At 46.4% G+C, this 26547-nt stretch overlaps 1 protein-coding gene across 1 annotated transcript; it reads left to right on the top strand.

Annotated features, from left to right (window-relative positions):
- Positions 1-1944: 1944 nt before the first annotated feature.
- On the top strand, positions 1945-5013 carry LOC119317629 (GDSL esterase/lipase At1g28600-like). The gene is made up of 6 exons (XM_037592110.1): positions 1945-2313; positions 3437-3534; positions 3628-3843; positions 4018-4169; positions 4267-4543; positions 4655-5013. Exons 1-6 carry the CDS (start codon positions 2150-2152, stop codon positions 4846-4848), a joined length of 1101 nt encoding a protein of 366 aa, XP_037448007.1. The 5' UTR covers positions 1945-2149; the 3' UTR covers positions 4849-5013.
- Positions 5014-26547: the final 21534 nt, after the last annotated feature.

Genomic DNA, 26547 nt, shown 5'->3' with positions numbered 1-26547 from the left:
ATCCCGTTTATTAAATGACAACTCATGTCCATGGTTAGGAAACATAAACATCTTTGATTAACGAGCTAGTCAAGTAGAGGCATATTAGTGACACTTTGTTTGTCTATGTATTCACACATGTATTATGTTTCCGGTTAATACAATTCTAGCATGAATAATAAACATTTATCATGATATAAGGAAAAAAATACTAACTTTATCATTGCCTTTAGGGCATATTTCCTTCAATGAGTGCCAGAGTTGCTGCTGCGACGGCCACCCACGGCGCAGGGAGGCAATGTGTCGATGCGATGTTGTAACGGCCACTGGTGATGATGCGAGGGAAGGCATGAAGTTGCTGCTGTGAGGCGATGTTCTGACAGCCTTGGCGGCTGGATGGAGGATCCGAGGTGCGTGCTGCGAGGCGATCATCAATGCGATTAGGAGGCGGTATGATATGAGGGATGTGTCAAGGAAAGGGTTATGCTACGAGGGAGATGGAGAAGGAAGGTCCTAGTCAGCGCGCCCCGAAGCGAAACTGGCGCTCATAAGGGAATCTACTAGGCCGGCCCATGAACACGTCACGCACCGAAATACCGTAGCACAAAAACATACAGAAAAAGCGGTCGTCGCCGGGGATCGAACTCACGCCGCAACAGTACTGCAAGAGACTAGCTACCACTGTATCACTCACGTGCTAGTTATCGAAACTAGCGCGCATCTCTAAAAAACTATTAGACACAAGTTCACTAATTTGAGAAACAATGTTCACCAATTGAATAGTGTGACTAGTTGACCGTTGACTGTTTAAAAGATATGTGTATGCTTCTTTGAAAAATCAGGAATTAAAAAAATCATTCACAACAAAAAGTTCAAGGGTTAAAAAAAGGCTGATGAATTTAAATGAAAAAAATCACAAAAATGAAAATAGTTCATCGAATTTGAAAAATGTTCATCGTTTTGGAAAAAAGTTTGTCGATTTTGAAAAAAGTTCATTGTTTTGAAAAAAATCATAGATTTTGGAAAAAAGTTCGTCAATTTTGAAAAAAGTTCATCAATTTTGAAAAAAGTTCATTTTTTCTTAAATAAATCATAGATTTTGTGGAAAAGTTCATCGTTTTGGAAAAAAGTTCATCAAATTTGAAAAAAAAGGTTCATTTATTTCGAAAATAGTTCATCGATTTTGAAAATAATTCTCTGAATCTAGAAAAAGTTCGTCATATTTGAAAAAAGTTCATCGGATTTTAAAAAAAAGTTCATCGAAATTGAAAAGGAATTCATTGATTTCGAAAAAAGTTCACAGAATTTGAAAAAGGATGAGGAAAAAAGAAAAAGAAAAAACCGAACTGACGTAGATAATAAGTAAGTGGACCGAAATATCTATTAATGGAAGTGGTCATGGCCAGGTGGCTAGGACGAAGCGCTAGCTGCGATGAGGTTCTGGGTTCGATAACTAGTTCCAGCTAACTCCAGCGTGCGCCCATCCGTGCTCCCGCATATGTGGCATGATTTGATTGGAACAAAATAAGACCCGATCCCACCCTTAAAATCAGAGAGGGGGGAGATGATTAGATTAAAAAGAAAAAAAGAGAAAAAGACAGTCACAGGATGGAGTGGGAGCACAGATGGGAACATGGATCCTTCGTAGAGTGGGCTGGGCTGGCCAGATAAGACTAGTCAAAATGTCCACGTGGCCCTTTTTTTTCCAGCTAAGCCAGCTCCTCTCGAGGAGACCCATACGTCATAAACATGTTTAAAGCGTTCTTATCCGTCCATAAGTGGTCTACACAAAAAAACTTATCATAGACATTTTTTTTGTAAAGAAAAACAAATCATAGAATCATTTTTTCGGCAAACCCGTCCCTCGATGTGGTGGGTTCCTGCAATTCCTAGATCCGCAGAAGTTGCAGGCAGAGCATATGCGCATGTTGTGCTTGCGCTTTGGCCTACGAGAATCCGCCATATCTGACCTCTTGCTACGCTCGTCGGATCATCACCATGCTGGAGCTGACTTCGGCAATTAAAAACTAACAGAGGCCGGTGGAGCTAATCAACGAGCAGGCATCGCCATCGTGCTATCACAGGAGTCAAAACACGAAGACACCGACGCGGTCGGCACATGCACCCGCGCGGAAGCAGCATCGGATCGCACGCTACGTAGCTCCTAATAATGGCGCTACCTCCTCGTCTCCTTCTGGTGGCCCTTCTCCTCGTCGCCCTCACCGGAGAGGCGGACGCCGGTGGCGCTGGCCATGGCCACGCGCGCTACGACCGCGTCTTCAGCTTCGGTGACTCGCTCACCGACACCGGCAACTCGGCCATTCTCCCGGTCACCAGCGGCGGAGCCAGCGTATAGCTATTGGGTTCAACTGAACCCAATGGATCTTGCCTGGTACGTGCGTATATATACGTGTTTAATCAACCCAATAAAATATTTTGGCTGACCCCAACACATCTCACGTATGTGGAACAAAGGGCCCAAAGGGCACAAGTTCATGTAATCGTTTTACAAGAAACGTGAGCGCGTGAATCACGTAAACGTTTTTACACACCTAAGAAAACGAAATCGTTTCACCAGAAAAGCGCATGCAGCAGCATGCGGCACGCCTCGTCAAAGACTGGTTTTTTTTTCATCGTTCGTCTGTTCTGATTCTCATCTCGCCTGTTTGCCTCGCTCGGCGCCTCCGCCGTCGCACGCCCGCGGCAAGTAGACGTCTTGAGATCGACATCGGCAATAGTGAAGCCCAAAATTGAGGTAATTAGATTATATACCCACATCTCCTCTCTTTTTTGTATGTTCCATCTACCCTAAAACACCAGTATCGCAATGACTGTTTTGCCCTAGTTTTTATTTGTTTTGCTCCATGAACTTTGATTGATCTAGCCTATGAAGCCGTATATTTTGAAGAAAACTCGGTCACCAGATCGAGATAATGATATAGGCACATCAAGGTCACCCATTAGACGTAGGGTAAGTGCATCAAATGTCACTACAGCTAGTCTCCCGAAGCCTACTATTCATACAAAAATAACTAAGATGAATTGCCTTATGATCTCCCCGCAAAAATAAAATAAAATAGAATTGCCTTATGATCCTGATCGAAAGTTATCTAATACTACTCTATTTACTCATTTCTAGAGATTCCAATATGAACTACATACGGATGTATACAGACTATTTTAAAATGTAGTTCACTCATTTTTTCCGTATGTAGTCCATATTGAAATCTCTAGAAAGACCTATATTTAGGAATGGAGGGAGTATATAATACCATATATCTATTCATTTTGTTGTTTTGGGGTACTATAATTTTGTTGTAAGATAATTTAAAATTAGACTTTAACTTCACATCTAGTACTAAGTTCTCCCCGCAAAGAAAAATAGTACTAAGTTCTCACAACGAGTCATGGAGTGAACCCAATGGCCAAATTTTCTGGCTCCGCCCCTGCCGGTCACCGCCGGGGGGCCCTTCACCAACCCGCCGTACGGGCAGACCCACTTTGGCCGGCCCAACGGCAGGGCCTCCGACGGCCGCCTCGTCATCGACTTCATCGGTAAAGATCATTTAATCACCGATCGGATCGTGCGTTGACCTGCACTACTATACTGATAATACAAGCTCACAATTATGTCTTGTGGGGATGCAGTGGAGTCTCTGGGGTTGCCGCCGCCAACTCCGTACCTCGCCGGCAAGACCGCGCAAGACTTCCGGCACGGCGCGAACTTCGCGGTGGGCGGCGCGACGGCGCTTGACCCGGCGTTCCTGCAGAGCAGAGGGATCACATCCTTCGTGCCGGTCGCTCTCAGCAACCAGACGAGCTGGTTCAACGGTGTTTTGCAGCTTCTCGACTCCACTGGCAACGGTATGCAATGTACTGTACATCACGGTCCTTGATTCATGAGATCCTTATTCGCAAAAAAAAAAAGATTTATGAGATCCGCCAATTCATATTCTAGTACGGTCCATGATGACACTAGTTCACGTTTCGCAACGAGTCCTCAAAAACTTCTGATTAGGGGAGGGCTGTATGCTACAGGGCAGCGCAAGATCATGGCGAGCTCCCTCTTGTACCTGGGAGAGATCGGATTCAACGACTACTCTTTCGTCGCCGTCTTCGGCAACGGCACCGTGGGCCTGGCGCAGAGCCTGGTGCCGCACATCGTCGGCGCCATCCGTTCAGTCCTGACCGTGAGTAGAGTACTCCGGCCGGTCAACTCCGCTCGCCACACCCACCCTAGCTAATTAATTTTCAATTGCACCTCACCTGTCTCATTCTATGACGCAGGACGCGATCGGTGTTGGAGCGCGGACGATGGTGGTGGCGGGGATGATACCGATGGGCTGCGAGCCGGAGCTGCTGGCCATGCTACCCGGCGGCGGGGGCGACTACTACGACCGGGCGTCCGGCTGCATCGCGCGGTTCAACCAGCTCGCCCAGCTGCACAACCGCGCGCTGAAGCGCATGCTCTGTCAGCTCCGGCGAGACCACCCCGGCACGGCCATCCACTACGCCGACCTGTACCGCCCCATCACCGCGGTCGTATCCTCGCCCAGAAAATACGGTGCTGCATGTCACAGCCTTTCCTCTCTCCAGTTGATCCGCATGCCATCGGCTTCGGTTCTAACTAATGTATGGTTTTCCTTGGCGCGCATGGCATGTATATCTGTGGCAGGCTTCGGCGACATACCCTTGGCAGCGTGCTGCGGCGGCGGCGGCGGGCCGTACAACTTCAACTTCACCTTCTTCTGCGGCACTCCGGCGGCAACCGCGTGCGCCGACCCGTCGAGGTCCGTTTCGTGGGATGGGATCCATTACACGGAGGCTGCAAATAAGTTCGTTGCACACGCCATACTGAGGGGGTTGTAATGAGCCATCAACGAACAAAACACAAAGAAGGCCTGGACAACAACGGGAAAAAAATATGAGTTGTTCATAAATTATACTTACTTTTGTTATTTTTTTCTAAAGAAGGCAAAAGATTTGCCTTATTCATGGATTATAAGATGGGAAAAAAGTTTAAGGTTTGTGTAATTGTGTTGCAATCCCTAAATGTTACGACCCAAAACATAAAGGCCTACTCTCGTGGCATGACGGAATGCGCTGCACTAGTGCATAGCGGTTATGTTAAGGCCCTCTTATTGCACACCCAAACTGTATGTGATGACGTGAACCATCTCATGCAAAACTTTTTAATGTATCATCACAAAAAGTTACATCTAAAAAGTCGTGTGTTATGATGTTCGCAAGATTTTAATAGTAGAAAGTTTTTCAGGCTGCACGTTGACCTCTACCCATCGCATGAAATATTTAAAACATACACAAAGACAGTAAATAATAAAGGAACATATGTTCATAGGTTCTTAATTAACAAAATATTAAAACATTATTTACATAGGTAAAATGTGATAGAACTACATAGTGCTAGGCAACGTCCTCCACTTTGACGCTAGCTAAGTACGCGCGGGTGACATCCAGGCGGTCAACTACCGCGTCCACTGTTTCAATTGACTACGCCATGGTGGCTTCGGGGCAGCGACAATGTCGACTACTGCAATGAAATGGTGTGCAGCGGGGATGTGGTCGGGCCCAACAATTGCACGGGCCTCATACTCTACGGATTCAATGTCACGAGGAGGGCGTCAGCCAACTCAACCAACTCATCCAGGAAGACATCGTACCGGCCCCAGAGTTCCTCAACTCCATTATCCAGAGATGGAGGGTCGTGGACCTCCAACTCAAAACCGAAGAGTCATGGCTCAGGCATAGTCCCTAGGGCGATGGGGGTGGGAGGCACGTGCTCTGGTACGACTGGGCCGGGCGCAGGCTGTAGGGTGATGGGGGCAGGCTCTAGCACGATGGTGCTGGATGACGCAGGCTTTGACACAAGGTAGGTGGGCACTGGGACGATTGCCATTACAAGTGGGAGTAGCACATGCGCATGTTGACCAACCTCGCAGATTTGCTGGGGTATATATGGTACCTCTCGCCGGGAATGGGTGCCTTGATAGCCGAACAAGCACCTTAGGAATGGCTCTACTTGATAGTGGATGCAAGCGGGCCATCGTCCTGGCCATGGTCGTCATGCACATCCAAAAACAATAAAGTAGGTGGGGTTTGAACATCGCAATGGTTGCCAAGGACGAAATGTGTGTGATGAGTTGTGTGATGTCGTTTACACGATAACTAAGAAACAAGACAGAATTCCTTATTTGACACTCCCTTAAAATCATGTTCCTTATTTGACACTGAAAAAAATTTCTTCCCTATATGACCTATAGTCTTAATTTCTTTCCCTATATGACACTCTAGTTCATTTTGTACACATGAAAATACCTTTTTACCCCTGTACATAATGTGACCAGAAATATGCAGCATTGAGCCTAATTATGGAAAATTCGTTTCTGAGAGTGAGCACAGCTGAACATGTTATCTCCTCTGTTGGTCTTTTTTGGGATGCGTGTGTATTCTGTATTCCTGAGCCTGAGCGCATGCATCCAATGTATTTAGAACGTATTCAGCTGTGGGTCTAGTTTCATGCAGTATGGTTTGTGAGTGCGACGTCGATCGACATTGATCATTGACGCTCTTAGCATTGGAGAAAAGAGGAAGAAACCAAGGCGGAGACCAAGTCCACGAGTAGGTGTGTGTGGGCGAGGTGGCCACTCCGGGCTCCGGCCGTGTTGCGGTTGCTATCCGGCCGGCTGACTCTGTCCGCCCACCCCGCCGCTCATCCAGGGGAAAATTCCTAAACGTAGTAGACTTGACCTGATTTTTTACCGGACGGCATAATTCAACAGACTCTTCGAAAGTGCGGGGGGTCAAACCAAACCACATGCTTTCTTGAGGTCAAAAGTTTACGTGACCTTGCACGTACGCACCTACGTACGTACGGTGCTCCTCGTGTTGCACAGTTGCATGGTGATGCATGCTGGCGTGCTCCCATATTTAACAAAATGTAGCATGGATCATTTCCACAGATATGCTACTGCAGGTATACAATCTAACCGGAACAGTAGCAAATCGACTGGCATGACAATACCAGCATATCTGATGTCACATATGGATAACTCGACTGATTTTTTTGGAACAACTATTATCTTGTACATATTTGTGGTCACATTATACATATGGGTAAAATGGTCTTTTCACGTGTACAAAATGCACTAGAGTGTCATATAGGGAAAAAAATTAAGACTAGAGATCATATAGGGAAGAAAATTTTCTCTAGTGTTAAATAAGGAACACAATTTTAAGAGAGTGTCAAATAAGGAATTCTCTCAAGAAACAATTATCTCCAATTTATCATCAATGCTCACACAGCTGGTTGATAAAACTGTGCATGTGAAGGAAATATGCTCTAGAGGCAATAAAAGTTGTTATTTATATTTCCTTATATCATGGTAAATGTTTATTATTTATGCTAGAATTGTATTAAATGGAAACTTAGTACATGTGTGAATACATAGACAAATAGAATGTCACTAGTATGCCTCTACTTGACTAGCTCGTTGAATCAACGATGGTTATGTTTTCTAACCATAGACATGAGTTGTCATTTGATTAACGAGATCACATCATTAGAGAATGATGTGATTGACTTGACCCAACCGTTAGCTTAGCATGATGATCATTTAGTTTGTTGCTATTGCTTTCTCCATAACTTATACATGTTCCTATGACTATGAGATCATGCAACTCCCGAATGCCGGAGGAACACTTTGTGTGCTACCAAACGTCACAATGTAACTGGGTGATTATAAAGGTGCTCTACAGGTGTCTCCGATGGTGTTTGTTGAGTTGGCATAGATCGAGATTAGGATTTGTCACTCCGATTGTCGGAGAGGTATCTCTGGGCCCTCTCGGTAATGCACGTCACTATAAGCCTTGCAAGCAATGTGACTAATGAGTTAGTTACGGGATGTTGCATTACTGAACGAGTAAAGAGACTTGCCGGTAATGAGATTGAACTAGGTACTGAGATACCGACAATTGAATCTCGGGCAAGTAACATATCGATGACTAAGGGAGCAACGTATGTTGTTATGCGGTTTGACCGATAAAGATCTTCATATAATATGTAGGAACCAATATGAGCATCCAGGTTCCGCTATTGGTTATTGACTGGAGATGTGTCTCGGTCATGTCTACATAGTTCTCGAACCCGTAGGGTCTGCACGCTTAACGTTCTGTGACGATTTGTATTATGAGTTATGTGATTTGATGACCGAGATTTGTTCGGAATCCCGGATGAGATCGGGTACATGACTAGGAGTCTCGAAATGGTCGAGACGTAAAGATCGATATATTGGAAGGCTATATTCGAACATCAGAAAGGTTCCGAGTGATTCGGGTATTTTTTTGGAGTACCGGAGAGTTACAAGAATTCGTATTGGGCCTTAATAGGCCATACGGGAAAGGAGAGAAAGGCCTCAAGGGTGGCCGCACCCCTTCCCCATTGACTGGTCCGAATTGGACTAGGGAAAGGGGGCGCCCCTTCCTTCCTTCTCCTTCTCCCTTCCCTTTTTCCTATTCCATGTAGGAGGTGGAATCCTACTAGGACTAGGGAGTCCTAGTAGGACTCCACACTTTGGGCGCGCCCTATGAGGGTCGGCCTCCTTCTCCCTCTATCCTTTATATACGTGGCCAGGGGGCACCCCATAGATACACAAGTTGATCATTGATCTCTTAGCCGTGTGCGGTGCCCCCCTCCACCATAATCCACCTCGGTCAAATCGTAGTTGTGCTTAGGCGAAGCCCTGTTCCGGTAGCATCATCATCACCGTCATCACGCCGTCGTGCTGACGAAGCTCTTCCTCGACACTCTGCTGGATTGTGAGTTCATGGGACGTCAGCGAGCCAAACGTGTGCAGATCACGGAGGTGCCGTACTTTCGATACTAGGATCGGTTGATCGTGAAGACGTACGACTACATCAACCGCATTGTCATAACGCTTACGCTTACGGTCTACGAGGGTACGTAAACAATACTCTCCCCTCTCGTTGCTATGCATCACCATGATATTGCGTGTGCGTAGGAAATATTTTGAAATTACTGCGTTCCCCAACAGTGACATCTGAGCCAGGTTTATGCGTAGATGTTATATGCACGAGTAGAACACAAAGGAGTTGTGGGCGTGGGTATATACATATTGCTTGCCGTCACTAGTTGTTTCTTGATTCAGCGGTATTGTTGGATGAATCGGCCCAGACCGACATTACGCGTACACTTACGCGAGACTGGTTCTACCGACGTGCTTCACACACAGGTGGCTAGTGGGTGTCTGTTTCTCCAACATTAGTTGAATCGGATTCAATGAACAGGGTTCTTTCTGAAGATCAAAAAGCAATCACTATACCGTGTTGTGGTTTTTTAATGCGTAGGTAAGAACGGTTCTTGCTCAGCCCGTAGCAGCCACGTAAAACTTGCAACAACAAAATAGAGGACATCTAACTTACTTTTGCAGGGCATATTGTGATGTGATATGGTCATGACATGATGCTAAATTTTATTGTATGAGATGATCATGTGTTGTAACACAGTTATCGGCAACTGGTAGGAGCCATATGGTTGTCGCTTTATTGTATGAAATGCAATCACCATGTAATTGCTTTACTTTATCACTAAGCGGTAGCGATAGTCGTAGAAGCAATAGTTGGCGAGACGACAACGATGCTTAGATGGATATCAAGGTGTCAAGCCGGTGATGATAGAGATCATGACGGTGTTTTGGAGATGGAGATCAAAGGCACAAGATGATGATGGCCATATCATGTCACATATTTTGATTGCATGTGATGTTTATCCTTCATGTATCTTATTTTGCTTAGTTTGGCGGTAGCATTATAAGATGATCTCTCAATAAATTTCAAGGTAAAAGTGTTCTCCCTGAGTATGCACCGTTGTGATAGTTCGTCGTGCCGAGACACCACGTGATGATCGGGTGTGATACTCTCTATGTTCACATACAACGGGTGCAAGCCAGTTTTGCACACGCGGAATACTCGGGTTAAACTTGACGAGCCTAGCATATGCAAATATGGCCTCGGAACACTGGAGACCAAAAGGTCGAGTGTGAATCATATAGTAGATATGATCAACATAGTGATGTTCACCATTGGAAACTACTCCATCTCACGTGATGATCGGACATGGTTTAGTTGATTTGGATCACGTGATCATTTAGATGACTAGAGGGATGTCTATCTAAGTGGGAGTTCTTAAGTAATATGATTAATTGAACTTTAATTTATCATGAATTTAGTCCTGATAGTATTTGCATATCTATGTTGTAGATCAATAGCTGCAACGTAGCTCCCCGTTTATTTTTGATATGTTCCTAGAGAAAAACTATGTTGAAAGATGATAGTAGCAATGATGCGGACTAGGTCTGTGATCTGAGGATTATCCTCATTGTTGCACAGAAGAATTATGTCCTTGATGCACCGCTAGGTGATGGACCTATTGCAGGAGCAGATACAGACATTATGAACGTTTGGTAAAGCTCGGTATGATGACTACTTGATAGTTTAGGCACCATGCTTTACGGCTTAGAACCGGGATTTGAAAAACGTTTTGAACGCCACAGAGCATATAAGATGTTCTAAGAGTTGAAAATGGTATTTCATACTCATGCCCGTGTCGAGAGGTAGAAGACCTCTGACAGTATTTTGCCTACAAGATGGAGGAGAATAGCTCGACTAGTGATCATGTGCTCAGATTATCTGGGTACTACAATTGCGTGAATCAAGTGGGAGTTAATCTTCCAGATTAGATAGTAACTGACAAAGTTCTCTAGTAATTATCACCAAGTTACTAGAATGTAGTGATGAACTATAATATGCAAGGGATAACAAAAGTAATTCCCAAGCTCTTCGCGATGTTGAAATCGGCGAAATGTAGAAATCAAGAAATAACATCAAGTGTTGATGGTTAACAAGACCACTAGTTTCAAGAAAAGGGCAAAGGGAAAGAAAGAGGAACTTCAAAGAAGAATATCAAGCAAGTTGCTACTTCCATGAAGAATCTCAAAGCTAGATCCAAGCATGGAACTGAGTGCTTCTACTGCAAAGGAAATGGTCACTGGAAGTGGAACTGCCCTAGATACTTGGCGGATAAGAAGGATGGCAAAGTGAACAAAAGTATATATTTGATATACATGTTATTGATGTGTACTTTACTTGTGTTTATAACAACACCTCAATATTTGATACTGGTTCAGTTACTAAGAGTAGTAACTCGAAACGGGAGTTGCAAAATAAACAGAGACTAGTTAAGGGCGAGGTGATGATGTGAGTTGGAAGTGATTCCAAGGTTGATAAGATCACCATCACACACTCCCTTTACCTTCAGGATTAGTGTTGAACCTAAAATAAAAGTTATTTGATGTTTGCGTAAAGCATAATATGATTGGATCATGTTTATTGCAATACGGTTATTCATTTAAGTCAAGGATAATTGTTATTCTATTTACATGAATAGAACCTTCTGAGGTCATACACCCAAGGTGAATGGTTTATTGAATCTCGATCTTAGTAATACACATATTCATAATATTGAAACCAAACGATGCAAAGTTAATAATGATAGTGCAACTTATGTGTGGCACTACCGTTTAGGTCATATTGGTGTAAAGCGCATGAAGAAACTCCATGCTGATGGGCTTTTGGAATCACTTGATTATGAATCATTTGATGCTTGCAAACCATGCCTCGTGGGCAAGATGACTAAAACTCCGTTCTCCGGAACAATGGAGCAAGCAACTGACTTATTGGAAATAATACATATTGATGTATGCAATCCGATGAGTGTTGAGGCTCGCGGCGGGTATCGTTATTTTCTGATCTTCACAGATGATTTGAGCAGATATGGGTATATCTACTTGATGAAACATAAGTCTGAAACATTTGAAAACTTCAAAGAATTTCAGAGTGAAGTGGAAAATCATCATAACAAGAAAATAAAATTTCTGCGATCTGATCATGGAGGAGAATATTTGATTTACGAGTTTGGTCTTCATTTGAAACAATGCGGAATAGTTTCGCAACTCACGCCACCTGGAACACCATAGCATAATGGTGTGTTTGAACATCATAACCGTACTTTATTAGATATGGTGCAATCTATGATGTCTCTTACCGATTTATCACTATCGTTTTGGGGTTATGCATTAGAGACAGTTGCATTCACGTTAAATAGGGCACCATCTAAATTCGTTGAGACGACACCATATGAAATATGGTTTAGCAAGAAACCTAAGCTGTCGTTTCTTAAAGTTTGGGGCTATGATGCTTATGTGAAAAAGTTTCAACCTGATAAGCTCGAACCCAAATCGGAGAAATGCGTCTTCATAGGATACCCAAAGGAAATTGTTGGGTACACCTTCTATCACAGATCCGAAGGCAAGATATTCATTGCTAAGAATGGATCCTTTCTACAGAAGAAGTTTCTCTCGAAAGAAGTGATTGGGAGGAATCTAAAACTTGATGAGGTAATTGTACCTTCTCCTGAATTGGAAAGTAGTTCATCACAAAAATAAGTTCTAGTGATTCCTACACCAATTAGTGAGTAAGTTAATGATGATGCTCATGAAACTTCATATCAAATTACTACCGAACCTCGTAGGTCAACCAGAATATGTTCCGCACCAGAGTGGTACAGTAATCCTGTTCTGGAGGTCATGTTACTTGACCATGATGAACCTACGAACTATGAGGAAGCGATGATGAGCCCAGATTCTGTTCCGTGAAATGGCTTGAAGCCATGAAATCTGAGATGAGATCCATGTATTAGAACAAAGTATGGACTTTGATTGACTTGCCCGTTGATCGGTGAGCCATTAAGAATGAATGGATTTTCAAGAGGAAGACGGACACTGATAGTAGTGTTACTATCTACAAAGCTCGAATTGTCGCAAAAGGTTTTCGACAAGTTCAAGATGTTGACTACGATGAGATTTTCTCACTCATAGTGATGCTTAAGTCTGACCAAATCATGTTAGCAATTGCCACATTTTATGAAATCTGGCAAATGGATGTCAAAACTGCATTATTTAATGGATTTCTTAAAGAAGAGTTGTATATGATGCAACAAGAAGGTTTTATCAATCCTAAAGGTGCTAACAAAGTGTGCAACCTCCAGCGATCCATCTATGGAGTGGTGCAAGCATCTCGGAGTTGGAATATATACTTTGATAAAGTGATTGAAGCATATGGTTTTATACAGACTTGTGGTGAAGCCTGTATTTACAAGAAAGTGAGTGGGAGCACTACAACATTTCTGATAAGTATATGTGAATGACATATTGTTGATCAGAAATAATGTAGAATTTTCTGGAAAGCATAAAGGAGTGTTTGAAAAGAGTTTTTCAAAGAAATACCTCGATGAAGCTACTTACATATTGAGCATCAAGATCTATAGAGATAAATCAAGACGCTTGATATATTTCCAATGAGTACATACCTTGACAAGATTTTGAAGTAGTTAAAAATGGAAAAGTTAAAGGAGTTCTTGCCTGTGTTGCAAGGTATGAAGTTGAGTAAAGACTCAAAACTCGACTACGGCAGAGAATAGAAAGAGAATGAAAAGTCATTCCCTATGCCTCAGTCATAGGTTCTATAAAGTATGCTATGTTGTGTACCAGACCTATTGTGTACCTCACCATAAGTTTGGCAAGAGGGTACAATAGTGACCCAAGATAGGATCACTGGACAACGGTCAAAAATATCCTTAGTGGAATAAGGAAATGTTTCTCGGTTATGGAGGTAAGAAAGATTTCGTCGTAAAAAGTTACGTCGATGCAAGCTTTGACACCGATCTGGATGACTCTAAGTCTCGATCTAGATACATATCGAAAGTGGGAGCAATTAGATAGAGTAGCTCCGTGCAAAGCATTGTAGACATAGAAAATTTGCAAGATACATACGGCTCTGAATGTGGCAGACCCGTTAACTAAATTTCTCTCATAAGCAAAACATGATCACTCTTTGGGTGTTAATCACATAGTTATGTGAACTAGATTACTAACTCTAGTAAACCCTTTGGGTATTAGTAACATGGAGATGTGAACTAATCACATAAAGATGTGAACTATTGGTGTTAAATAACATGACGATGTGAACTAGATTATAAACTCTAGTGCAAGTGGGAGACTGAAGGAAATATGCCCTAGAGGCAATAATAAAGTTGTTACTTATATTTCCTTATATCATGATAAATGTTTATTATTCATGCTAGAATTGTATTACCCGAAAACTTAGTACATGTGTGAATACATAGATAAACAAAATGTCACTAGTATGCATCTACTTGACTAGCTCGTCGAATCAATGATGGTTATGTTTCCTAACCATAGACATGAGTTGTCATTTGATTAACGAGATCACATCATTAGAGAATGATGTGATTGACTTGACCCAACCGTTAGCCTAGCACAATGATCGTTTAGTTTGTTGCTATTGCTTTCTCCATAACTTATACATGTTCCTGTGACTATGAGATCATGCAACTCCAGAATGCCGGAGGAACACTTTGTGTGCTACCAAACATCACAACGTAACTAGGTGATTATAAAGGTGCTCTACAGGTGTCTCCGATGGTGTTTGTTGAGTTGGCATAGATCGAGATTAGGATTTGTCACTCCGATTGTCGGAGATGTATCTCTGGGCCCTCTCGGTAATGCACATCACTATAAGTCTTGCAAGCAATGTGACTAATGAGTTAGTTACGGGATGTTGCATTACGGAACGAGTAAAGAGACTTGCCAGTAACGAGATTGAACTAGGTATTGAGATACCGACGATCGAATCTCGGGCAAGTAACATACCGATGACAAAGGGAACAACGTATGTTGTTATGCGGTTTGAGCGATAAAGATCTGTGTAGAATATGTAGGAGCCAATATGAGCATCCAGGTTCCGCTATTGGTTATTGACCGGAGATGTGTCTCGGTCATGTCTACATAGTTCTCGAACCCGTAGGGTCCGCACGCTTAACGTTCTGTGATGATTTGTATTATGAGTTAGGTGATTTGATGACCGAAGTTTGTTCAGAGTCCCGGATGAGATCGGGGACATGACGAGAAGTCTCAAAATGGTCGAGACGTAAAGATCGATATATTGAAAGGCTATATTCGGACATCGGGAAGGTTCCGAGTGATTCGGGTATTTTTCAGAGTACCGGAGAGTTACAGGAATTCATATTGGGCCTTAATGGGCCATACGGGAAAGGAGAGAAAGGCCTCAAGGGTGGTCGCGCCCCTTCCCCTTGGACTTGTCCGAATTGGACTAGGGAAAGGGGGCGCCCCTTCCTTCCTTCTCCTTCTCCCTTCTCTTTTTCCTATTCCATGTAAGAGGTGGAATCCTACTAGGACTAGGGAGTCCTAGTAGGACTCCACACTTTGGGCGCGCCCTATGAGGAACGGCGTCCTCCTCCCTCCATCCTTTATATACGTGGCCAAGCGGCACCCCATAGATACACAAGTTGATTATTGATCTCTTAGCCGTGTGCGGTGCCCCCTCCACCATAATCCACCTCGGTCATATCGTAGTGGTGCTTAGGCGAAGCCCTGTTCCGGTAGCATCATCATCACCGTCATCACGCCGTTGTGCTGGCGAAGCTCTCCCTCGATACTCTGCTAGATCGTGAGTTCGTGGGACATCACCGAGCCAAACGTGTGTAGATCACGGACGTGCCGTACTTTCGGTACTAGGATCGGTCGATCGTGAAGACGTACGACTACATCAACCTCATTGTCATAACGCTTTCGCTGACGGTCTACGAGGGTACGTAGAGAATACTCTCCCCTCTCGTTGCTATGCATCACCATGATCTTGCATGTGCGTAGGAATTTTTTTGAAATTACTGCGTTCCCCAACAGCATGCACGCATTTTCCCGTCGTGTTCCTGCATGTCATGTTGGTGTGTTTCTACCGGTGGCTTCAATACACGCCTTCCCACCACACATGCGTCTCCGATGACCATAGGTCAACCCCAAGAGGTGTCGATAAAGCGTCGGCAAGCCCGTTGAGGGAGTCCTGGACTAAGGGGTCATCGGGCGTCCGACCTGTTATCCATGGGCCGGACTGATGGGCTGTGAAGACATGAAGGCTGAAGACTGTATCCGTGTTCGGATTGGACTCTCCTTGGCGTGGAAGGCAACCTAGGCGACCGACTATAAAGATTCCTTCGTATGTAACCGACTCTATGTAAACCCTAGATCCTCCCGGTGTCTATATAAACCGGAGGGGTTAGTCCGAAAAGGATATACTCATTACCATAGTCATACAGGTTAGACTTCTAGGGTTTAGCCATTATGATCTCGTGGTAGATCAACTCTTGTAACACTCATATTCATCAAGATCAATCAAGCAGGACGTAGGGTATTACCTCCATAGAGAGGGCCTGAACATGGGTAAACATCATGTCCCCCGTCTCCTGTTACCATCGATCCTAGACGCACAGTTTGGGATCCCCTACCTGAGATCCGCCGGTTTTGACACTGACATTGGTGCTTTCATTGAGAGTTACACTATGCCATCGACAAAAGGCTCGATGGCTCTCCTTGTACTTAAAGACAACATCACCTCCGGGGGAGCTCTGGCCCCAGGCCAAACCCTATGGCTGGGCGGCTTTACTATGATCGCCCGTTCGGCCGTTGAGCCGACGATGACCTCTCGGGCCATCGGAAACCCCCTTCGCATTAACTCCGAGCACTCCAAGTAGATGGATTCGACAGACTTTTCCTCTTTGAACGAACTCCTAGATCGCATCGCTACTTTGGGAATCGCCACAGACTACGATCAGATCAGGCCTAAAACCGATCAAGGAGAAATCAAGGCCCCACCGGTCACCCACCAGATTGCGGTGTTCGTGGAGCAGGACGGCGAGTCTTCTTCTATGTTGAAGACGGACTATGTTTGGATCGCCGTTCAGGAAGAGCCGGATACTCACCCACGAAAGGATGCGACCAGCCGTCCGAACATAGCATCGGACGGCGGTCCTAAACAATCAGAAGATATTCCGAAACCCGGACTGTTAAGCCCGGAAGGTCGTCAGACTCCGGATAATCGATCAGGTCAGGGTTCGGATTTAATTCCACCCACCCACCCAGACATAGACACTCTCATAAGCATAAAACAACAGTCTCAGGAAATGGTCCACCACTTCTGGGCCAGATTCCTCCTTGTCAAGGACAAGGTAAAAGATTGCCGTGACGAGGACGCAATATCAGCGTTCTGCAACAATTGCGCAGATGAAGGAATCCTCAACGCCATCAATCGCGCCGCATAATGAAATTCACTGACTTAGCAACCATTGTACAAAAGTACAGCGCGATGGAGAGCGCCTAGAAAACTCAGGCAGCTCACTGGGAACCGTCGGTCCCAACTCGATTCCCCCTATAGGCGAAAAGGGCGCACCCTCGCGGCACGCCCAGTCCAACAGTCAAGAAACACAAAACCACTATGCGGCACGACACCGTTCTGGAGGGGTGGCTCGATGGCCCATGCAAAATACATACAACACCAGATACTGTGGCAACCCACAGCCTTAGACAATGTTGGATACTACAATAGGTAGCCAAGATCGGCGAGGACATCCTTATCAAGGACGACCCAGAACGGCATCCCCCAGAAGACGATAACTCAAGAGTATTGATGATCTTTAAGACATTCGCTTCAAACAACAAGCGCAAAAGGGCACTTCGCAAGCTCGCCGAAGTCTGCCAAATTGCTACAGTAAACCCCTGGAACGACACGGCTATAACATTCAACGCTGGTGATGAACCAAAGTACAGAACAGTACGAGCGCCAGCCGCGTTAGTCCTCAGTCCTATCGTGGACGGGTTTCAACTTACCAAGGTCCTCATGGACGGCGGCAGCGGACTAAACCTCATTTATGAGGACACACTCCATAAAATGGAAATAGACAGGAGCCGCATCAAGCAAAGTAACACAACCTTCCGAGGAATTATTCCCAGTAGGGAGGCGCGATGCGCGGGCAAGATCACACTTGACGTAGTATTCGGCATGCCGGAGAACTATCGGTCCGAAGAAATAACTTTCCAAGTGGCCCCTTTCAGCAGCAGATATCACGCCCTGTTGGAGCCGGATGCTTTTAGACACTTCCAGGCCATACCCCATTAAAGGTATATGAAGCTCAAAATGCCTAGACCAAACGGTATAATCACTCTCGTTAGTGATCCGGACATAGCACTCTGCGTTGAAAACAAAACCGCATCCTTGGCCCTGGAGGCGCTATCCGAAGCCCTTGCGGCCAAAGAATTAATCGCACTACGCTCCACGGTGGACAGGGACGACGTGATCCTCGACAAACGCCCTAAATCCACCTCCTTCAAACCAGTAGAAGAAATAGTCAAATTCCAGGTCCACCCAACGGACCCCAAAAAGACAACATCTATCGGAGCTCAACTAAACCCAACAGTTGACACCGCACTACAAGAATTCCTGCGCGAAAACTGGGACATATTCGCCTGGCATCCTTTAGATATGCCAGCGATCCCACGCGAGCTGGCCGAACATAGCCTCAATATATTAAAGGGGTTTAAACCGGTTAAGCAAACACTGCGGCGCTTTTCCGAACCCAAGCGACAAGCCATGGGGGAGGAGCTGGCCAAACTCATCGAGGCCGGATTCATTAGAGAAATCAAACATCCGGACTGGCTGACAAACCTGGTGATGGTACCAAAGAAGGACAAATCCTGGCGCGTGTGAGTCGATTTCAAAGACCTCAATAAGGCTTGCCCCAAGGATCCCTTCCCCCTCCCCCACATTGATCAAATCATCGACGCCACCGCAGGACACGACTCACAGTGTTTCCTTGATGCATATTCCGGATACCATTAAATCAAAATGAAGGAGTCCGATCAAGCCGCAACAACATTTATCACCCCGTATGGGCCATTCTGCTTCAACACCATGCCCTTTGGGCTCAAGAACGCCGGCGCCACATACCAACACATGATTCAAACATGCCTGGAGAAACAGATCGACAAAACAGTAGAAGCTTACGTCGATGACGTCGTCATCAAAACTAGGCATGTCGAAACACTAATAGACGACTTACGTCTTACATTCGACAACCTCCGAGCGTATGACATTAAGCTCAACCCAGAAAAGTGTGTCTTCGGCGTCCCCGCTGGAAAACTGCTGGGCTTCATCGTTTCCAATAGATGAATCAAAGCAAACCCAGCAAAAATCCGAGCTTTGTCACAATTGGCTAAGCCAACAGACCTTAAACAAGTTCAAAAGCTTGCGGGTTGCGTAGCAGCTCTAAGCCGCTTTATCTCCAGATTGGGAGAAAAGGCACTACCACTCTACCGCCTTATACGGCGAGCCGACCACTTCGAGTGGACGGACGCGGCAACAGCCGGACTGGAGGAAATAAAAACCCTTCTTGCGAGCAATCCAATCCTGGCCGCACCAAACGCCGGCGAACCGATGTTATTATACATATCGGCAACACATCAGGTGGTGAGCGCCGTACTCGTCGTTGAACAAGAATAGGACGGACGTAAATTCCTACTCCAGAAGCCAGTATACTACGTATCTACTGTCCTTACACCATGCAAATCCCGGTACCCTCATTATCAAAAAATAGCATACGCGGTCTTCATGGCATCCCGAAAGCTCCGTCACTACTTCCAGGAGTGTTCAATCATGGAGGCCTCCGAAGTACCACTCAATGACATTATAAACAACTGCGATGCTACGGGCCGGATTGCCAAATGGGCCATCGAGCTCCTCCCATTTGACATTACATATAAACCACGTCGAGCTATCAAATCCCAAGTGCTGGCCGACTTCGTCGCCGAATGGACAGAGGCCGAACTCCCTAAAGAGTACGACACATACTTCAATTGGGTAATGTACTTCGACGGCTCCAAAATGCTGGCAGGGTTAGGAGTGGGTGTCGTTTTAACATCCCCTACTGGAGACGTCATCCAGTACGTTCTCCAAATACTATACACAGACTCCAATAACGCAACCGAATACAAGGCCTTATTGCATGGTCTCCGGATGGCTGTCTCCATGGGCATACAACGCCTAGAAGTCCGCGGGGACTCAAACCTTGCAATATCTCAAATAAATGGAGATTTCGACGCTAAAGATCCGAAGATGGCAGCGTATCATAACACAGTCATAAAAATGTTGGCCCGGTTTGAGGGGCTCGAGTTCCATCATGTGGCTCGAGAAAGTAATCAAGCGGCGGATGTTCTTGCTCGTATCGGCGCTAAGCGCGACCCCGTCCCACCTAATATCTTCCTGGAAAGGCTCTTTAAGCCATCCGCGGTGTGGCAGGGGGAAAACGGCAATACTAGTCCGGAACCAAACATAATCCCAGATCCCGGAAACACCAACGTCGTCGGGGGCTCAGCCACCGAAATAACACCGTCGGCGCATCTCATCATGGCAGTCATTGCCCCATGGACCGAACCCTTCCTGGCCTACCTCAACAGGAAAGAGCTTCCCGAGGACCAGAATGAGGCCCACTGCATTGTCCGGCATTCAAAGGCCTACAAGGTTCATGATGGAGAGCTCTACAAGAAAAGCGCCACCGGAGTCCTTCAACGATGTACATCCGAGGAAGAGAGGCGGCAACTGTTGGCTAAAATTCATGCCGGACTCGGTGGTCACCACGCCGCAGCTCGGGCCCTTGTTAGCAAGGCCTTTCATACAGGGTTTTATTGGCCGACGGTCGAGCAGATGCATAGGACCTTGTCCAACGTTGCGTCAGATGCCAACTCTTCGCCAATCAAAACCATATGCCCCCACCGCCTTACAAACAATCCCCATCACTTGGCCTTTTGCGGTCTGGGGACTCGATATGGTTGGACCCCTTAAAGGGGGAAGCCATAAGAAAAAATATCTGCTGGTTATGGTGGACAAATTCACTAAGTGGATAGAGGCTAAGCCGGTCAAAATGGCTGAGTCTGGCCCAGTGATAGACTTCATATCCGGTGTCGTGCACCGTTATGGTGCCCCACACAACATCATCACTGACAATGGCTCCAATTTCACATCTGACAAGGTAAAAACCTGGTGTACTAATCTGGGTATTAAACTCGATTACGCCTCTGTCTACCACCCACAAACCAACGGTCAAGTCGAACGAGCCAATGGTCTTATTATGAGCGGCATCAAGCCCATACTAGTGCGGTCTTTGAAAGAATCAGACAAGCACTAGGTTGAGGAGCTCGACTCCGTACTCTGGGGGCTGCGGACCACGCCCAACCATACTACCAGATACACACCTTTCTTCATGGTGTATGGCGCAGAGGCCGTATTGCCCTGCGATATTATTCACGACTCACCTCGAGTGCGTATGTACGAAGAGAGAGAAGCCGAGCTTGATCGGCAGGACAACCTAGATGCCCTGTAGGAGGAACGCGATGTCGCAAAAGCCCGTTCAGCATTTTACCAACAGCAGTCGAAGATATCAGAGCAGAGAAGTACGGGCCAAGACTTATAATGTTGGCGAACTCGTCCTACGCCTACCGGAGAAGAAAAAGGACAAACTCAAGCCCAAATGGGAGGTTCCCTTCATAATCGATGAAGTTCTCACCGGAGGAGCGTTCCGTCTTCACAATGCATCAGACAATGGCCTCGAGTCGAACCCTTGGAACGCGGCCAGACTCCGAAGATTCTATGCCTAGCGCCAAACCCCTTGTTCGTTTCCTCCTCCCCTGTAGTTTCCATTATTTTTTCTCTCTTTTCTGATTACTTTCTAATTTCTTGCTTTAAAGCTTTGGTACGGCTAGACCGCACACCATTGACACATACATTTTTAAATATGTACGCCACTTGTACCTGGGGGCTTCTTAGACGGAGGTTCTTGTCATTCCTTGAGCATCAAGCTCCTCACATATGAGTTTTTTCATATGTACCTTTTCTTTGCCACTATATGCATCGATATGACTTAAGTTTTGGCCAAGCTGGGTTGCCTGGCTCCTGTGCTTATGCCCTACGTTCCCGTTAGTTCAGCTAGGGCATAAAGGGAGCACCTCTACGATTGTTACTGCCGGGTCATTCGGATGTGTACCTCAAACAGGGTGAAGCCAAAAGCTAGCGTTCTTAAGGGAATATTCGGTCAGTGAATTAAAGATGTTTTTTAAACTCACTCCATCGTGCACCCCCAGAAGTTATACAAACTGTGGTGCTCACATCACAATTCGTACATGTGCATTAAATGCATGCACACCCAGGGAAAGGAACCCTTAACGGAACTATTCTCTCTGGAAGATGTTTCTTACGATATCAATGTAATATAACATAGCTACCTGGATACAACTTGTATGTTCAAGCAACTATGACCCCTATGCCTAGTTTTCCAGGCATACCCCGGCCTATTCGGCCGCGACGGTATTCGGAAACACTCCGCACCTTCGGGTCCGGAGGTTGTAGCGAAAAAGTCTGCCATGACAAATGATATACAATTCACCTAGATGAGGAAAGTACATGGTCACTTGGACTCGAACACATCTTCCTCTACACCTTCCAACAGGCAGTCTAACTTCCAATCCTGTTGGGAATATTTTGCGGCCACCTCTACTAGGTCATATACTAAACTAACAGGAATTTCTTCCCCATTTGACCCTAACGGTCCAACCCGGGCCATGTGATTTGGATCCAGCTTTGTATATAGCGTTTTCACCATGGCCCAGGCCTCTCGCGCGCCCTCTCGGTAGGCCGATATCTTCCGTAGTCGGATACGCCGCCGGGCTCCCTTGAATAGCTCTACAAGCTCCTCCATACTTCCTGGAGGGGAGGCGGATGGCCATAATGCCTTGGCAACGCTCCGCATTGCCAGCCGGGCATGCTCGTGCACTTGCGACAGTCTTTGCAGCAGATCACTCGATGATTCGGACACCTCCTCTTCAGGATGGCCTGTCAATATACCTGCAAACATGACTATATCAGTTCCATTTATCTCTGAACTACTTTAACAATAGTTCGGACACATACTGAATATGCCGCCCCACAGCTTCTTGTTCTCCTTCACGGAATCGTCTAGCTAGGCTCGAACATCTTTCAATTCTTCACCCAATGTAGTGTTGGAATCCTGTAGATTGTTTTTCTCGTCCCTGACGCGGGTCAGCACACGCTCGCCTGCGGCGTGTTGCCTTTTCGCCTCTTTTTCTCCCTCTTGGGCAATCTTCAACTTCTCTTCAAGTTGATCAGACGACCCTATTATGCGATCACCAGCAGAATTAGCACAGCTGGTATACAATTATTGTTCCTCGGTGGAGGGGAACATTACCAAAAGACGACTTCTTGACGTTTTCCAGTTCAGCAGTAGCAGCATTTAGCTGTGCCTGGCACTGCTCCAGCTCTTGGGCTAGCAAGCAATTCTTCTCTGTAAGGTCCTGGTCGTACAACGATCCTTAAATCAGTTGTGCCAACTGCTTTCAGTCTCGGGGGCTATGGGCATATGGTTATCCTTTTTTGAGAAAGAAAATTTACCTACATATCTGTCAGATATTGCTTCGTGGCTCTTCTAAGCTCGTCTCGAGCAGCTCGGATGTATGCGTCGCCCGAGCTAAAGGCATTAAAAGCCTCCTCCGAGAACTTGGGGTCTCGCAAGACAGCCCTGCAGCACCGATGGTTCATGGCGCTCTCTACCTCCGAGTTGGTGACGAACATATTTTCTGAACCCTCGGCCGAAGGGCAGTCCAACGCTATTCCTACACCAGCCCCAGTCTTCCCGATTGGATGTAAATCCCGGTTGTTGGGAACACCACCGACCGGATCCCCGGACACAGTTCGACAAACCTTCTTCCTGTAACCAGACAAACACATGAGTCATAGTCGAATGCGACTGCTGAAAAGCATGTTTACCCGTACCTCCTCGATGAAGGCCCGGTTGTGCCTTCACCCGCCTTCCTCTTCGAAGGCTTGCCCGGCATGGGAGCCGATCTCTTCGAAATCACTGAACGTCTTCCCTGTGAAGCACGATACAGTGTGGTGGGTGAGGCAGAATAAGAGCACTCTTTTAGAGAAGGTGTTTCTTAATTATTTACATGTGAAGCAGGAAGAAGGCCAGGGTAGTCGATAGTGATGGCCACTTCTGTGCCATCATAGCTTGTCTGGTAAAACACTCCCCCCGCAAGCACTACGAATATATCCGGATCCTCTTCAAACCCAGGATCTAGCTCCCAGTTGTGGATCTCCGGCTGTGGGGCAGGACTATGAAGTCCTTCGGTGACCTTCCGCCAGTGCTGTCATAACAAACAGACTTGAAATTTATCAAAAGTAATCCGGAGGGGGAATGAGTGGAATAGAGGGGTCGAAGCTTACCCAACTGGGAGGATCATACATAGAATACCCATCTCTGCGCTTAATGCGAAGAAACTCCTCTTCCTCCCCTTTAAACAGCTCGACCAATATTTTGGCCAGAGTGGCGGGGGTATCTGGACCCTTCTGGCCATAGCGGGAGGTGTCATCCTCCCCATTGTAGTGCCACATGGGCAACCCTCTGTATTGTAGCAGCTGAACCCCTTGCACTATGGAGGTCGCCATTACCCCGATTATTGTGAGTCTGGACTGAGCGAGCGTCTTTATCTTGCTCATAACCTGGCAAACTTCTGCGCTGTCATCCTCTTCAAGACTCCGGGGACGCCAACTGTGGCGTTTCTTTAGCGGAACGCTCGCAAATTCAGGAAGGCCCTTTCAAACTGGGTCAGGGAGCGCGACGTCCTCAATATAGAACCATTCAGAAGGCCATTCTTCGGATGCCTTCCTTGGTGTGTCGGGCAGATATCCAGTATTGCGATACGCCATACTTCGGCTCCGCCCACTTCAAATATTGACCCCTCGTGATTACGCGGGACAAGACAGAACAACTTCCTCCACAACTCGAAATGAGCCTCGATACCTAGGAATAGTTCACATAAAGCGACGTAACCTGCAATGCGCAGAATGGAGGTAGGGGTGAAGTTGTGCAGCTGGAGGCCATAGTATTCCAAGAGCCCTCGGAGGAACGGATGAATGGGAAACCCAACGCCCCTTAGCAGGTAGGGGACGAAACATACTCGCTCTCCCCCAGATGGATTGGGTAAGTCCTCTGCTTGAGTCTCACCATTGAAGGAATCTAGCCCCGCTCGAACAGAAACTAGATCTGCGGGGGTAAGAAATCCCTGCGTCTGCAGCTTCGTCAATTGACTGTGGGACACTGAACACCTCTCCCGCTGGCCTTTCTCTAGGCCGTAATGGGTGGAGGAGCTGCGGGCACTAGCCATGCTGGAATGGTTTCTCCTAAGCAGTTTCCGGGGATTTCCTCTGCGTGGTGCCGAATGGATCTAGGATCCAATCTCTTTAATAGGTGCTCTTCCTTGCATGGACGGGGTGTTATCTGTAAAAATACCCTGACCTTCCACCTTCACTTGACACGTGGGAGGCGAAGTTATTTAATGCGCAGAAGCCAAGGGGAGCGACATTGAACTGATGGTCGAATACATCACTTGGAGATCATTAAAGGAGGAACCCGCCTTGCAATGCCGAAGACAATTTGTGTTTCGAACACCTCGCTATAGAAGACTGGTTCGGGGGCTACTGAGGGAGTCCTCGACTAAGGGGTCCTCGGGCGTCCGGCCTGTTATCCATGGGCCGGACTGATGGGCTGTGAAGACATGAAGGCCGAAGACTGTATTCGTGTCCGGATTGGACTCTCCTTGGCGTGGAAGGCAAGCTTGGCGACCGACTATGACGGTTCCTTCTTATGTAACCGACTCTATGTAAACCCTAGATCCTCCCGGTGTCTATATAAACCGGAGGGGTTAGTCCGGAAAGGATATACTCATTACCATAGTCATACAGGTTAGACTTCTAGGGTTTAGCCATTACGATCTCGTGGTAGATCAACTCTTGTAACACTTATATTCATCAAGATCAATCAAGCATGACGTAGGGTATTACCTCCATAGAGAGGGCCCGAACCTGGGCAAACATCGTGTCCCCCGTCTCCTGTTACCATCGATCCTAGACGCACAGTTCGGGACCCCCTACCCGAGATCCGCCAGTTTTGACACCGACACCCGTTCCCGTGCAGCTACCTTCAACCCCAAAACCCCAATCCTCTTCGTCCATCTATATAAAGACCCCCAATATCTCGATGACTCACAGTGGTCACATACCCAAGGTCGCCACCGCTCCACATAGGTCTCTCCCCTTAGCTCGTCTTCTCCCTCGACTACGTATGGCACAAATGCACCTTCGCCCAATGGCCCCTTCGATAGAGGCCATGTCTTGCTTCAAAGAGGCACCACAGGGCGACACCATCCATGACAACGTCGATCACGTGGTCCAAAGGCAGGAGGAGCATTCAGTGGCTGGAGCCCAGCAGGCCGGCATTGGAGGCCTGTCGGCTGCTACGACAAGTCTTTGAAATTTAGCAACCCCCCGACGGTAGTTGATCCCGCGTCGTACAATACTTCATAGCCTGACATGAAGCGAACCACCATGCCCCCGCGCATACCCGGTCAAGCGAACGAAGTATGTGTGTCTTCGCCGCGAGCGAAACAACCATGCACATGGCAAACGATAAGACAGCCG

Source organism: Triticum dicoccoides, chromosome 6A (genome assembly GCF_002162155.2).
Source record: "Triticum dicoccoides isolate Atlit2015 ecotype Zavitan chromosome 6A, WEW_v2.0, whole genome shotgun sequence".
In the NCBI taxonomy this organism is placed as follows: domain Eukaryota; kingdom Viridiplantae; phylum Streptophyta; class Magnoliopsida; order Poales; family Poaceae; genus Triticum; species Triticum dicoccoides.
Note: the sequence above shows the minus strand (reverse complement) of the source record. Positions and strands in the feature narration are given on the sequence as shown.